Genomic DNA, 17349 nt, shown 5'->3' with positions numbered 1-17349 from the left:
CCACAGATGCTCAATAGGGTTTAGGACTGGAGACGTGCTTGGCAAGTCCATCACCTTCACCCTCAGCTTCTTTAGCAAGGCAGTGGTCGTCTTGGAGACGTGTTTGGGATCGTTATCATGCTGGAATACTGCCCTGCAGCCCAGTCTCCGAAGGGAGGGGATCATGCTCTGCTTCAGTATGACACAGTACATGTTGGCATTCATGGTTCCCTCAATGAACTGTAGCTCCCCAGTGCTGGCAGCACTCATGCAGCCCCAGACCATGACACTCCCACCACCATGCTTGACTGTAGGCAAGACACACTTGTCTTTGTACTCCTCACCTGGTTTCCTCCACACACGCTTGACACCATCTGAACCAAATAAGTTTATCTTGGGCTCATCAGACCACAGGACATGGTTCCAGTAATCCATGTCCTTAGTCTGCTTGTCTTCAGCAAACTGTTTGCGGGCTTTCTTGTGCATCATCTTTAGAAGAGGCTTCCTTCTGGGACGACAGCCATGCAGACCAATTTGATGCAGTGAGCGGCGTATGGTCTGAGCACTGACAGGCTGACCCCCCACCCCTTCAACCTCTGCAGCAATGCTGGCAGCACTCATCTGTCTATTTCCCAAAGACAACCTCTAGATATGACACGGAGCACGTGCATTCAACTTTGGTCGACCATGGCGAGGCCTGTTCCAAGTGGAACTTGTCCTTTTAAACCGCTGTATGGTCTTGGCCACCATGCTGCAGCTCAGTGTCAGGGTCTTGGCAATCTTCTTATAGCCTAGGCCATCTTTATGTAGAGCAACAATTATTTTTTTATGATCCTCAGAGAGTTCTTTGCCAAGAGGTGCCATGTTGAACTTCCAGTGACCAGTTTGAGGGAGTGTGAGAGCGATGACACCAAATTTAACACACCTGCTCCCCATTCACATCTGAGACCTTGTAACACTAAAGAGTCACATGACACCAGGGAGGGAAAATGGCTAATTGGGCCCAATTTGGACATTTTCACTTAGGGGTGTACTCACTTTTGTTGCCAGCGGTTTAGACATTAATGGCTGTGTGCTGAGTTATTTTTAGGGGACAGCAAATTTACAATGTTATACAAGCTGTACACTCACTCCTTTACATTGTAGCAAAGTGTCATTTCTTCAGTGTTGTCACATGAAAAAATATAATCAAATATTTACAAAAATGTGAGGGGAGTACTCACTTTTGTGAGATACTGTATATCATTTCAGAAATTGTGGATGAATGCTCAACTTATTTTGCACTTTATTTTTGACTTCCTGATAATTTCCACTTTATAAAAATGTTGAAAAAAAAAATGCAAATCTGAAAATATGTCTCAGTTTGCATTCAGTATGTGGATCAATTACATCATATCTTGACATTTCAATATACCAGCACAGACAAAACTGATTGTAATTCACTATGGACAGCTTTTCAAAATTCAAAACAAGCACATACCGCTGATACAGCTGTAGACCTTATTTACGGTAGTGCCATCTTTGATTTTTAATGGCAATGACAATGAGGCTGTGAGGGATAGATTTACATCCCTTCAATGGCATGCATGGTATAAAACTTTGAAAAGCTCCTAGATCACATCTGATTTTCCACAACTTGTGTTGTCTGGAGTTTCTGCAGAATGATCTAAAAACACTTTAAACTGCAGTACAGCCCATTGAAGAGTCTGTAAGTCTATCCCTCACAGCCTCATTGTCATTTCTGTCAAAAATCAAAGATGGCGTTGCTGTGAAGAAGGTCTATTGGGCCTATTAGTCAAAATCTGATAACGATTGACCACAATTTCCACCGGCAGTTTTCTTTCCACTTCGAGCAATGCAGACATTTTGTTTCCACTCCTACTTTGTAGCAACCCAGTCTCATGAAAATTCGTAAATATTTTACGATTTGGCTATTTCATGTTATTTTGAACAAGTTTGTTCATATAAATTTGTACAATTTCACCACCTGCAAATGCCCTGCTGTCTAATGCGGAAGCGCAAGTTCTGTGCACGAAGCGTTAAGGACATGCTTATTAATAGAGTGTGTAAACATGATAGGAAGCTGTTGTGTGTGACAGAAGCAAGTAATTGTCGCATATTAGATGGAAACGATGTCCAGCAACATCATTGGCTGTAGTGAAAGTCGTACGATGTCAAACGAATTAGTCAAATTTAGAAAAGTCATGCGAATCCTTACAATTTTGCCGTGAGAGTGTGTAGCCTGCTCAGTGTAAATATAGAATTTTCTTTCATTGTGCATCCTTTCCTTACTATGCACTTTAATAAAAAATATTGAATCTTAAATGTGCATGTATGACTTCTATAAAATAAAGATGTCTGTATTACTGTTTGACTTTCTGTGACAATACACCACACAATTGTGTTCTGCTTTAATGTTTTGATATACTTCAGTCAACAGTCAATTTATGATGTTAGAAAACCAACACAAAGTACCTATGCAAGACTAGAATTGATTGGCTTTCACTTAATAAATGTTATAGATGCCTTTAAAACCGTTAGTTCTCTGCACAACCTACAAAGCAGTAACCGATAATCTGCATTGAATGAATGTCAGATGTGACATTTGTACAAAATGGATCTGATCCCTTGCTGTTTTCTCATCATTCAATGAAATTCTCTGAACTTTATATTTGTTGGAGCAGATAGCGTTTCCTTGGTTACCATGACATTTTTATCCATCTCTTTGTATTTCTCTTTATTTAAAAAGCTTGAAGAATATGAACATGATAAAAATATCATTCCTGAATTCCATAGTCATAGCTCACGCATCTGAAATCACATCGCAGCCCTGAAAAGGATACTAAAACTGTGCAAACTGTCACTCCTTCAAAATACAAAGAAGTAGATGAATCAGTGTGCTGAATCTGTCCTTGGTAAAGGTGCAGAATGTCAGGCATGAATCTGCCATTAAGGCCACTTCTTCTGAAAAAGATCAGCATTACACACGGCTCATTTAATTCTGATATGCTTGTGTCTTTCCTGTCTGTAAAATAATTTGAGCATTTGAATATTTGAGCCAGGCACTGAAAACTACTAAAACCATTTCTCTCACCTATGATCTATAGAGTTTGTTTATTACCATAATTTATTAAATGATCTACTGTGTGAGAGTATTTGTAATAGGAAAGAAGGATTTTATATTTCCTCAGTATGTCAGATCCAGACAGTTTTGCTATCTCTGTCTGTCCTTTCCAGCTCTGCTAAAGGGGAAGGTGTCATTCATTCATGTCATTATTCATGTCTCCACTCGACCAGCAAATTACTTAGCTGACACTTTAAGTTTCAATTAGCCCTGAAAATGTCTCCTATTTTCACTGTGTTGTAAATGCAAAAACAATCTACAAAGCTGAGTTTGCAGCCAACTGAGCCTTTGGTCTCTCAATCGCTTGTCTGTGTATCCAGGACTTTCAAAAAGCATACTCGAATGCCTGAATGTTTAAGAATGATAGGATGAACAGCTATATAAAATAAGTTGACATAACATTTCATTCAAACAGACATCTTAGTATGACTAAGCCATTCAAGGTGAAGGAGTGCAGGGAACTAGAACTGTTTCCTTTCAATGGCTGAATCATTTGAACATCTTTTCTTTAATGCTTAATTATCAGTTGATATATCTACATGTCTTAATCTGCTTTTCAGTATTTAGGTCAAGATCACTTCTTCTATTGATATTGCTATTGTATTTCCTCTTTTATTGACATGTACTTGATATTCCAGTTGGAGCGTCATGAGATTGAATGAAGATCCATGACTTTTACAATGTCAAGTTGCTCAATTTAATTTGCACTGACATAAATGGGGATATGATTGCTATTGATCAATAATTTTAAATGACCAGAGGCAGGGATAACTTTAGTCAAAGTCTAAATTACAGAGCTTACAGAACTTTACAGCTGGAAAAGTTTTGGCATGGTCAAATTTATCAGCACATCTACCAAATTAAGAATACAATTTTCACAATTTTACAAAGAGTCATCATTCCCACATACACAGACTCTTGTTACAGAAATAAACAAAAAAATCGTTACCTTCAGCACTTGTTCCCAAATCCATCAAACGAAATAGCCCTTAGATCAAACTTTTTATTACGTTTTGTAGCAATATATCACTTTTTGTACAGCTTTCAGATTATAAACAGTCACAGCAACACAAACCATCTGTTCTATGGTATTCATTTAAGTATGAATCTGTCTACGTTGCAATAGGAACAATCATGATAAAGCATGAATAATAGTTAAAAGGTTAAAAGTGAGCCAAATGATTTTACACAACCTACATTTGCATATATAAATGCACCTTAAAATGTAAACGTTCCAAAAGAGAGGTAAGAGAAAGCCTATATCATCATCTATATGTTGCCAAAAGGCTTTTCATATAAAATACAGCAACTACTACAAAGCATTTTTTTTTGTTATTTATGGGTTTTTTCCCTTCTAAAGGAGAGTATATTGCATATAATTTTCCCTTAAAATGAGGTTAAGAAGAAAAATAAACAGTAGTAGTAAACACAACAAACAAGAGTTCACAGAAGTACAGGGGATTTTGACAGACAGTACTGTGCGACAGTCTTAGGCACATAAGATGATACAAGACATTTGTATTAAAATGGTTATTTATATCTTCAGCTTTAGTGTGTCAATAGGAAATATACATTTTAGATTCACAAACAATTATTTTGCAAATAGAACAGAATAGAAGAACAGGGAGCCCTGCAAAAGATGACATGGCCTCCACAAAGCCCCCCACTAAACATAGAGTCAGTCTGGGATTACATGAAGAGACAGAAGCAATTGAGACATCCTATCTAACAACAAGAAAAACTGTGTCCAGGTGTACCGGACTTTGTATGATGTTAATTGATAAATGAAAACTATTTATTACGGCTGTCAATCGATTAAAAATTTTAATCGAATTAATTACATGGTGTCCCGATTAATTAATCGTGATTAATCGCATATACAAATATTTGCTGAGAAAGCCTCATATAACCTCATATAACAATGATGAAATAATTATACATAGTTATCTTTAAATAAAAAAATTATATATATATATATATATATATATATATATATATATATATATATATATATATATATATATATATACACACACACACACATTCCTGTAGCAGAAGAGTTACTCATTGATAAAACAATATAAAAGTGGCTTTAGAATACAATGTATTGTTTACTACCATATTATTGATCATAAGTCAATCATTGGCACAGTTCACAGCAATCCATTTCACAAGTGAATTTGTAAATCAGTTGGAGATTTATTATGAGGGCTTGTTTAAGGACCCGCCAATGTACACCTGCGCTGTGAACGTCACTCAGTTTGGCATAAGATCTACGATACAAACTAATTTTAACAGCTCAGACCTACTCAATGTAAATATAATGAAGTGAAAATAATAATCTAATCGTTAAAAAGCACATTTCCAAACAAGCACATCAATTCCATTATTAAAGACTAGAAAGATTAAATGCGTTCTTACCGGATTTAGTGCATCTTGAATAAAAAAATGTTGTCTGATCTGGCAGCTTCGAGTAGGGCCTTCTCATTCATTATGACTGTAGAACTCCTGGCAGGTGTAGGTGTTCACTTTCACCAGGAGTTCACTTTTGATGAGGTCCACAGATGCTCAGTTCCTTGTCTCTGTCCACGCAGCGGTCATCAGAGAAAACACCCTCTCCACGAACACGTTGGTGACAGGAATGCTCAAAGCCAAAGATATCAGAACTGCCATATTTGGGGCACTGAAATGCTTCAGCAGAGCTGTCTGTGAAACTTCGGTGGCATACCCTGCACTCTCCTTTTTTAGGGTCACCTGTAACTGGTTTTAACCATGTATATATTTTCTCCAATTCTTTATTATACGAATAAAGACACTTTTTCATCTCGGGAGCTCCGGATAGACCCATTTTTCTGTTGCAGTTTGTTTTCCAGTGTTTTCCCGCTCTGGCAAGAAAAAAAGGCAATGCTGCAATGCACGTTTAGTGTTTTCTTATTAAATTTTTTTTTATAGTGATTTTGTAATTAAAGGACGATTAAATAAAATGATGCCGAAATAATTATAAAGATAAAAAATTATACAGACAAAATTGAAACGCGGGACAAAGCTTCAAATTTTGGGACTGGTGGTCACCCTACCATACGACCTGCGTCAGACATGCTTGTGTCGCATCTCGGGTGTGTTGCGTCATAAAAATAAAATGTTTAGGTCACTGTGTCAAGTTAAATATATTTAATACTCAATCTTTAAACACATATTGAGTTCCCTTAGTTTGCATTTGAACCCTTAGTAACGCATATCGGTGTTGTATTCTTCGCTGAAATTTCACTTACTGCCCTCTGGAGTATACAGGTGGTACTACAAGCACGCGATTAAATGAGTTAATTATTTTAACGCGTTATTTTTTGTATAATTAATCGCGCATTATTAAGGTGTTAACTCGACAGCCCTACTATTTATAGGGTTTTGGTCCCATTCAGACCCAAAAACATCAGTGAGGTCATGGACAACATAATCACAAAGGAAATTGACATGCTGCTACAGAATGTACCTTACAATCGACCCCAAAATTGCAAGTGGCATCCCCCATGAGATATTTTTGCATCAATTAAAATGTCTTCACCTTTTACTGTGGCGCTGATTATTCGCTATGTGCACATGTGACGCGACGAACGTTCGAAATCTGGTGGTGGGCGGGGGGACTTCCGGTTTAGGTTACTACCGGTATTTCCGATGTAGATGTTGTGAAAGAGTGAGTGGCAAGCTATCAGTGAGTACCGTATGTAAAATGTTAACAGTAAATAAGAAACGTCTTACATATCAGTATCAAATTAGCAACTCTAAATTACATTGTAGTGTTCCTCGATGTGCCGTTTCATCGAGGTATAATTCTGAAGTTTTCATCGTTTTCCGCATCAGCCTGAGGTACGAGCTCAGTGGCTAGTCAAGATAAGACGCGAGAACTTCACTCCTACCGATAACACCCGGGTATGCAGTCGACATTTTAAGCTAGAAGATTTCATCATAACCACAGGACGCCGAAAACTTGTTCAAGGAGCTGTGCCATGTCTTTTGAGTGGAACAATTTTTGTTTACCAGCGCCAAGGACTGTATTTTTCTCTATGAGCTTCCATATACTGCTTATATATTTTGTAATTTACTATGCTGTTTGTTTTTTGTATCTTGTGATATACCTTTCAGAAAATTGTCTGAAATATTGACAATGTTTACATGTCATTTATTGTCTTTTACACTGCCAGGAGGAACACAAATACATGAGTTAATTCAGACATTTATTATACAAAGACACAAGCTGTCATACTACACTCAACAATAACATGGCTCCTATAATTGTAACATTGTGATGCAACGTTTGACATTTTGTATGAGTTATGAGTTTGTAGATAACTAGTCCACATAACTGCACATAATACAGTACTCAACAGTACTTTAATGCTTCTTTGCACTTCTGGTTGGATGTCAACTGCATTTCATTGGCTTTGTACCTGTACTCTGCTAAATGACAATAAAATTTAATGTAATCTAATAACTACTAACACTGAATTCATAATAACAAAAGGTACCTCGTATAGGTTTGTTGTTTATGTACATACATGTGCATTTCTTAAAGAGAACTATTTACATTGATTTTCACACAAACACATGTTTTGTACAGTCTGATACAGTAATGCAACATTATGATTAAGGCTCTGCCAGCCACACAGGAGCACTCAACCTCATAGAGCTGAACAGGAGTGGAGTCTTCTAGGACAATCTTTTAAAAAACAAAAAAGTGTGTTATCAGCAGAGATCACAAACTGATCAGATATCTCAAAGTCAAAAGTGCATTTTGCATTATTTTTCAAGTTAGCTACTATGAGTTAGAGAATGAGGTTACTTTAGGGTTAGTAAGAAAGTAAGTTAGTTAAACACAACACAATATAAACAGCAAAGCAACTGTCTCAACAACCAGCTTCTGGGGTTTCATATAGGAATGGTAGGTCTACTAGAACACTAATAGGGCAGGCAAGTGTCATCATAGTGTTACCTACTTCAAACGTTTGGCTAGCTAGATAGTTGTCTAAGATGTTCAACTTGTTTAGGTAATTATACATTTGTTTGCCAGTTTAACCCATCATTGCCAAATTGAAGCCCCAGAACAGAACTGGTTGGATCAGACGAACAACTGAACTGTCTTTCATCCTACTCTGATGGTTTGAGGTTTCTCATGTTTCCTCAAAGATCTATGACAGGTAGCACGGATGCTGACTCTCCCTGTCTGTCTTTACTTGATACTGGGGATAACCAAATACTGTCAATACATGTAAATGAACAACACAAGTCATTAGTATATGGGTGATTCTTAGACTATGGGCACTTTTATGTACTTTGTAACCATAAATGTCATTTTTAAAAAATATGACCAAAGTACAATTGATATGGATTGCAAGAGTAGATTTGTGTAATACTTTTTATATTATAATACATTACAATACTTTTTATATTTAGATTATAATATTATTTTTATTTCTAAATTATACTTTTATATTAATTGATTTCATTTAGATGAATGAAAATTCAATTTTGTTGCATCATTTATTGCTTATATTTTTGCCTTGCCATAAGTTGTGTCAGTTATTTACACGCACTGTAACCGTTCATCTTTGAGACAAATCAGTTGTATACATCAAACTCAGCACTACACTAAAAACAGTTGTGGTTATGTTTAATGGCTTTGTGAATTGAGTTTACTGAGTGTGATGAGTTTAATTGTTTTTCTAATAAACATCTCCACTGTTTCTCTACATTCACGTTAATTCATTGTAATTTCCATCACCACCCATATTTTTAAAAAATATTTAAAAAGTTCTCATCACACATTAAAAATGTATCAACAATTTACGAGATCATGCTCTACTTAATATAAAAATGCAAGTCATTTATTTTCTAATAAGCTCTTGCCCAAACCAGTATTACATTTCAGAGTGTGACAGGTGTACTGTTCACCGTTTGGTCCTTAGGGCAGTTAATTTATCTCATTGACAAATGTATAATTATTGTACATTGTGGAAAAACTGATAAAACTAGTTACAAAAATGATCCTAGACAATTCTTGACTGACATAAGTTATTCTGTTTTTAAATAACAGCATTGAGATGTGGTGGAAATGACATTTCACTGCCGTTATCTAAAAACAGAATAACTCATAACTTCTTAGTTATGAGACTAACACAGTCTCATAACTTCTCTTGTAATCTAAGTTTGTCCTCTTACAGAGCTTAAAACTAGACAAATAATTTAAACTTATGAGACGGTGTTACGTGACTTTTGAACAAGTTTTTTTATTCAACTTCACAAGCCTAAAAGTGCCCCTTGTTGAAGAAACGCCCATACATTTATTCAATGTCAGATAGTAAAATGAACATATAATAAACCACATGTGACCAACAACTAAAATTAATCATTTAATAAGTATTTTGTAAAGGTTACTTTCTAGCCTAACGTCACCTAGCATCATCGCTAACGTTAGGGCTACAGCTAGCTAAAGATATAGCATAACATAATTGTCAATGAATGAAGAGACGTATATCTTGAAACCCTTTTCCCTCTTGCTCTTGGGAGCCGGTGATGACGCTTGAATTATTCGGTGTACGTCATTTATCGTTATCCTTGGCAGATGTTGAAGGGATCTGGTGTAGAAAGCCATGTTTATCTGGTCCTAGTCTTACCTGACAGTTACCGGCGTCGTCGATGAACCTAACGTAGCGTTAGACCGGAAATACCATCGCCCACCAGTGACGTCTGACAATCATGGAACGTTCGTAAAATCAACTAGCCAATAGTGTGTTGAGCATGCAATCTCCGAGACGTGTTTTGGTCCCTGTGGATGTAATTGTGTTCGGGTTCGGAAGTTGCATTTTTGCTCAAAAAGTTTTACTCCATTGACTGTTAGGTCTGGAATCGGGGTTTGAGTAAGGGAGTAGGGTTAATAAAATTTATTCATTCTTGTTGACTGTATTGTATCATTTACAGCTGAAAATACAGTTAACTTTTGGTGCCACCCTGTGGACATTTCATCTCAAAAACACTTCCAGCTTTGGCCACTGTGGGCAATGGTTTCGAATTTCAATTAGCACAAACCGATTTCAGTAGCAGAACTTTCAAACCTTCTGCCACTGAATTCACTGTGATTGGTCTGGGCTTTCTGCAATATTATCAAGTTTTTTCACACTCTTTGTCATGCTGGATCAGAAAACATACACCTGATTCTACTGCAATGTTTTGTCTATGGCGATTGTATGCCTGAATGCTTGATTTTATGTACCTATTAGTAAAGATTGAAGCTGAAATAGCGAAACACATTAATTATAAGGGGGCAGGGGCAGACTTGCCATAGGGAGAACTGGGACCAGCTGCGAAATGCGGCCGAAAGGGCTGTGATAATCTGAAATGGGCCGCCGCGTTATACCAAAGGGGCTGTGACAGGCTGAAAAGGGCTGCCGCTCAACATCTTGCGACACCCCACCACCCCACTCAACAACTTTTGGGCCAGTTTCTAAGTAAAATCCAGGGCTGATACCTTCACAGTCTGCCACTGGAAGGAGGTGTCCACAAACATTTGGCCATGTAGTGTATCTGTCTGTGAAGATTCTCATTCATCTAGGTCATTACAGAATATAAGGTGAAGTTTAGCTGTTACATTGCGATTAGTTTTTGGTTGTTTTAAGACATTTCACCACTCATCCTACTGAAGAAGCCACATACAAATGAATCCAGTCTCACATTACATTAATATTAACTGATATAAAATGACTGCCTTAAGATCAGAAGCTGTTGACAGTAGGTCTATAATCATATAATGCAAATGTGACAAAATTACATTTTGCCCATTTTCTTCTTCAAAGAAAGATCCTTGGTCAAAGTCTCACATTGTCTGCCACATAAAATACCCAGACATTATTCCTTCAATGCTTAAATGCTTTCATTTGTGAACCTGTGATTAATGAAGTGCTCAGATAACCACACTTGTGTTTAAAATGGCATTTGTGGTGAGGCCAAGCTGTCTGCTATGCCATCTCTCAAACAGAGGGTTTTATTGTTGTTGGGAGAAGAGGTTCCTGAAAGCATTATTGTAGTTCTTATTGAAAGCTGTATAAATCAGCGGGTTGAAGAAGGAGTTGGAGTAACCCAGCCAGAGAAAGACACTCTTCCATATTGGCGGAATGTGGCAGGAGCACAGAGGGGTGATGAGCTCGGTGAGGAAGAATGGGATCCAGCAGAGGACGAACACACCAATGAGGATGCCCACCATCAGAGCTGCTCTCTTCTCTTTCTGCTCTCTCCACGTCTCATTGTCAGTCTGGAAGGTTACGGTGGCATGGCGCACAGTGAACACCATTTGAGGCTGTTGCCTACATGCCTCTTTTACCTGAGGGGACATAGGAGCAAGCCATGAGATGTGTCTCAAGAATTACTTATTAGATAAGTGCAACAGGGCTTTTACAATGGGTGAGGAGGAGGCAGGAACTGGCAGAACAGTCAACTTAATTTAATGACATAAAGAAACTGAAACATTCTCTCCATCACACTCCTCCACCGCCCGATTCAGGCTGGGGAAACCTCCGCTGTGACGTACTCCCCTCCATTGCTGGAGGTGTTGCCCTTCCGGCCGTCCTTCTGCCGGCAGGTCTTCCCCACCTCTCTGGAGCGCTGGGAGAGATAAGGGGAGGGAGAGGATGATATGGAAAGAGCAAGGGGGAGAGACACAGATAGAGGAGAGAGAGAGAGAGAGAAAAATTTGCTTGCCGATCCCTGGACACGCCGTCGCCTGTTCCTCAGCCACTCCTCCACAGATGACCACCGCTCCTCCGCTGGTGGACAGCAGCAAGTCCTCCTACCCTGGCAGACGATCATGGCTCCTCCGCTTCCTGGTGGATGGCAGCAGTCCCTCCCACTCCTGGCGACCGGCAGCGACTCCTACATCCTCTGGCAGACAGCCGCGGCTCCTCCGCTTCCTGGTGGACGGCAGTGGCAAGGAATCCACGAAAGCGCATCCCTCCTCTTTCCTGGGTTTCGCACCAGTGTAACAGGGTTCTTACGATGGACGAGCAGGAGGCAGAAACTGGCAGAACATTCAACATAATTGAATGACATAAAGAAACTGAAATGTAACATAAAACACACAGACACGCATGCACGCACACAGCGGCTGCGTGTGTCTGTCTCTGTCTCTCTCTCTCTCTCTCAAAATGGCACCCCCGGTGCATCTATATCCCCCTCCCGGCTGATTAGGACAATTAGGTCACACCCTCTTCCTCGTCACAATAAGACAGAAATTAAAAAATATATTGACATTATTTTGTGTGAACTATCCCTTTAAGGTCAAATAAACTACAGTAATTAGTTTCAAAAGAATATTTCACCCAAAATTTATAATTCTCTCATTGACTTTCTTATATTATATATTTTTATGGAAATATGAGGTATGTTTGTTCACACAATGAAAGTTAATAGGTCCAGCTAATGTTAACAAATGAAGTCTTATTGTAAAGTGTTACCAAAACATCTCATATCTCAATCAACATTTTTTCATTTGTGTTCTGGAGAAGAAAGTCATATTAGTTTGAGACTGAATAAGGGTAATTTATAAAGAGTAAATTATAAAATTATAATTATTTTTTGGTGAACTGTTCTAAACCATTAGGACTTTCTATTTTTCTGTGGAATGCAAAAGGAGATGTTGGCTGAAAGACAGCTCCAGTCACCATTCAATTTCTTAGTATAGACAAAAGATGCAATACAAGTGAATGTTGACGGAGGCTAGCATGCAGGTTTGAAACGACTTGAGGGTGAGTAAATGATGATAGGATTTTCATTTATGGGTGTGAAGAGGAGAAGGGCGTGGCAGGGCTGTGATGGCACACACCTGGTGCTGAATCAGCTGATCAGCGGGAGAGTGAGAAAAGGGGCAGCCGGAGACACCGGTGGGGCAGAGAGAGAGAGAGCCGGAGACACCGGTGGGGCAGAGAGAGAGAGACGCATGCAGCCACGTTGCATGTTTGTTTATGTTGGATTTAAGTACATTTATATCATTAAACTTTATGTTGACTGTTCAGCCAGTTCCCTCCTCCTCCTTGCTCATCCTTGAACTGTTACAGTGGTGCTGAAACCTGGGACGGAGGAGGAATGCGCTGGGAGCAGCTGTGGCTGTCTGCTTGGTGATGGAGGGGTTGCTGATGGCCGCCAAGAGCCAGAGGAACTGCGGTCATCTGCCGAGAAGGAGAGAAGTGTTCTGTCCAGCAGGGGCCAGAGGAAGTTAGTGTCTGCCAGAGGGCGGAGGAGCGGTTGAGGACCAGGCAACAGCACGTCAGGGAGCCGGCGAGCAATTCTTCTCACTCTCCACTCTCTCTCTGTGTCTTCGCTTGCCCTTTTCCTCTCCCCACACCTCCCCTCATCTCTCCCCCAGGTTCGCAGGAGGTGGGATGGACCACCGGCTGACAGAATGGCCGGAAGGGCAGCGTTTCTCCCAGAGATGGGGTGGGGGTTGGGGGTGGAGTTAGTGAGACCAGTGGAGCCCCGGCCTGAATCGTGCAGGGGAGGAGTGTGGCGATGATGAGGGCGTGGCCAGGCTGTGATTGAACACGGCCAAAACTGAATCAGCTGATTAGCAGGAGAGCGAGAAAAGGGGCAGCCAGAGACGCCGGTGGGGCAGAGAGAGAGACACACGCAGCCACGTTGCATGTTTGTTTATGTTGGTTTTAAGTTAAAAAATATCATTAAACTTTATTTTGACTGTTCAGTCGGTTCCCACCTTCTTGCCCATTATTAATCTGTAACAATGGATGAACTATCCATTAAAGATAACATAATGCAATGTTGCTTATCTAATGCAGTATTATTCTTATTATTATTTTTCTCCCCAATTTGGAATGCCCAATTCCCAATGCACTCTAAGTCCTTGTGGTGGCGTAGTGACTCCTCAGTCCGGGTGGCGGAGGACCAATCTCAGTTGCCTCCATGTCTGAGACTGTCATAACACGCATCTTATCACATAGCTTGCTGAGCGCATTACAGCGTAGACATAGTGCATGTGGAGGCTTCACGCTATTCTCCGTGGCATCCACGCACAACTTACCACAAGCCCCACCGAGAGTGAGAACCACATTATAGTAACCACGAGAAAGTTAACCTAATGGGATTCTATCCACCCTAGTAACCGGGCAAATTTGGTTGTTTAGGAGACCTGGCTGGAGTCACTCTGCACGCCCTGGATTTGAACTCGCGACTCCAGGAGTGGTAGTCAGCGTCTTTACTCGCTGAGCTACCCAATGCAGTAATATTTTGGATGTTTTGGAATAGCCTTGAAAATATCCTAAGCCTAAGCTTAAAACCCTTTAAATAATAGAGTAGAACTGAAGTAGAACTAATAAGGAGGGTGTCAGGATTACTATTCACAAACGTGTTGGGACAGACTCAGAAAATTATACCATGCTGTTGAAGTTAATAGAGCAAGTTAAAAGTTAAAATTGAGTTGAATAGCGCTGTTGTCTTATAAATTTTGGATATAATGACTGGGAGAATATGAGTAGTCTCCTTTAAAAAGAATTAATATTTTCTGCATTTCAAAATATTTGTAGAAATTGTAAGAAATAAGACATTTTATGTACATTTAAAACGAGTCCTTATCTAAAGTGTAGTTTAAAAAGTCAAAATGCCAGTATATTGGTGTAGACAAAAAGAGTGACCATTTACCTCAAATGTTGCATAAAGAAAAAGCATATCACAACATATCACTTGTACCTCTCCAGCCTCGGCAACTGGAGTGATGATGTTGGTCTTCTTTGATCCAATACGGAACTTAGCAGCTTTGTATATCTTCCAGTAGACAAAAAGCACAACACAGAGAGGCAAATAGAAGGCCCCGAATGTGGAAAAGATGGTGTAAGATGGCTCCTGGCTCACCTTGCACTCCATGCCTTCTTCTGAATATGTCTCACCCCAGCCAAACAGTGGGGAGAGGGAAATAACAGATGAAAGCAGCCAAGTCAAGCCAATCATTACATTGGAGATCTTCTTGCGAGTCTTTAGTGTGTACTCCAGGTGGCGTGTTATAGACCAGTAACGATCAAGGGCTATTGCAGTCACATTCCAAATGCTGGCCGTACAGCACAGGACGTCAAAAGATATCCAGACTTGGCAGAGAGCTTGGCCCAGCTTCCAGAGCCGACCATTCAACTCATGTACCAGACTGAGAGGCATCACCAGAGCAGCCACCATAACATCAGATATGGCCATGGAGGCCACCAAATTGTGGGGAACACGGTGGAATGTTCTGACTCTGAGAATTATGACTAGGACAAGCATGTTCCAAATAAAAGTAGCTACAACAAGCATGGCAAGCAGGGTGAAGGTCAAGACACTGAACACTGTCTGTGGCCTGTATATGTTTCCATATTCTGAGCTTTGATTGAAGGAGCTGTTCTGATTGCCATTAGCCATGTTATTGAGTGCTCCGTTGTCCACTTACACCACTTACAAAAGAACTTCACTGGACTGGAACCGCTGTAAAAAGTGAGAAAACAGACATTTACTTCTTTGTCTGCAGATATTCAATTCAGTTGTAACATACAGTGTTGTTAACAGAAAACACAGTGACACAATATTGATGTGATAATGGGGCACTGCACTTTAGCTTGCAGATTGAATAGACTCTTCTATATGTGTCATATGTTTGACCATATCTAGATGATCCAGAAAAACAAGGTAGAATAAACATTCACCACAGTTTTTTTTTTCTTCAGTTGGTATAGTGTAATAAAAACATATAATAAGAACAGTCTTTTTAGCTGAAATGACATACCAGAGAAAACAAGCCAGTCGACATCTCTGGTGTGGCACGGCTACATTTGAAATGGAAGACTACAGTTGATTCATATTGAAAACATGTCAAAAGGCATGACATGATAATGCTGTGGAACACTGACACTAACCTTCAACTTGTTAAACTTTTATACCGACTGAAATGTTCAGACATAGGGCTCTAACAATATTTAAAGTGATAGTTCACGCCAAAATGATAATTGTCTCATTATTTACTTTCGTGCCATCCCAGATGTGGATGACTTTCTTCTGATGAACACAAATTAAGATTTATAGAATATATATTTTTTAAATCTCAGGTCTGTAGGACCTTACAATGAAAGTGAATGGTGACCAGACCTTTGAAGCTCCCAAAATCATATAAAGTCAACAAAAAAGTAATCCATATGACTCCAGTGGTTTAATATGTATTTTGAAGTGATGCAATCACTTTAGGTGAGAAACAGATCAACATTAAATCATTTTTTTCTATAAATCTCCACTTTCATTTTAAGAATGTGAAAGTGGAGATTTATGGTAAAAAAGGATTTAAATATTGATCTGTTTCACACCCACACCTATCATATCACTTCTGAAGACATGGATTAAACCACTGGAGTCATATGGATTACTTTTATGCTGCCTCAGTGATTTTTGGTGCTACAAAGTTCTGGTCACCATTCACTAGCAGTTTATGGACCTGTAGAGCAGAAATATTCTTCCAAAAATCTTAATTTGTATTCTGCAGAAGAAAGAAAGTCATACACATCTGGGATGGCATGAGAGTGAGTAAATGATGAGAGTGTGTTCATTTTTTGGGTGAACAAAACATTTAAATAATTATTTTCTGAAAGATTAAGAAAAATCAAATTGATGTTTATCACGCTCCCCATGATAAATGGAATCCGTAGGTAGTTAACTGATATGGGTGTCAAATACCGTATGCTGTAGCTTCAGAAATTATTTTGAGGGACATCATATTTTGTGCTGAAAATAGATGCTAAAAAGCATTGCTTGGAAAAATTATCTTTCATAATTTTGATTCTGTGAATGCTTAATTGATTCTTCAAATGTATTTCAATTATCAAAGTATTTGCATTTTGAGGTGCATCTTGCTCATGTTTAATGTAAGTAAAAGGTTACATTAATATTTTACTATAGGAACTTAAATCAATATTTTACAATAGGTAATAATAATTTCACATTTGTGACTATATACCAAATATATAGTTCCAGATTTTAAACCATAATGAATCTGCCACTGACATCCATTCAGGTTATGATTGTTTGGAAAGTTAATTGTGCTTTAGAAGTATCTGTGTGAACACTGGCCAAGTTGATGAAGCATACAAGTAAGACTTGTTTGGAAGGCTCAGGAGCAGCAGCAATAAACACGTCAAAATGAAGAGGCAAAACAAAGTAGAGACCAGAATAGCCCTTCTTCCTAT

General features: G+C 39.0%; 1 protein-coding gene across 1 annotated transcript; it reads right to left on the bottom strand.

The window, feature by feature from the left end:
• Positions 1-8837: 8837 nt before the first annotated feature.
• On the bottom strand, positions 8838-15583 carry LOC127648873 (5-hydroxytryptamine receptor 5A-like). The gene is made up of 2 exons (XM_052133685.1): positions 14843-15583; positions 8838-11471 (listed from the first exon to the last, which is right to left on the bottom strand). The coding sequence occupies exons 1-2, from the start codon at positions 15539-15541 to the stop codon at positions 11136-11138; spliced, it is 1035 nt and encodes a 344-aa protein (XP_051989645.1). The 5' UTR covers positions 15542-15583; the 3' UTR covers positions 8838-11135.
• Positions 15584-17349: the final 1766 nt, after the last annotated feature.

This window comes from Xyrauchen texanus, chromosome 9, assembly GCF_025860055.1.
Source record: "Xyrauchen texanus isolate HMW12.3.18 chromosome 9, RBS_HiC_50CHRs, whole genome shotgun sequence".
NCBI lineage: Eukaryota > Metazoa > Chordata > Actinopteri > Cypriniformes > Catostomidae > Xyrauchen > Xyrauchen texanus.
The sequence above is the reverse complement of the archived record's forward strand: the minus strand, read 5'-3'. Positions and strand labels throughout refer to the sequence as shown.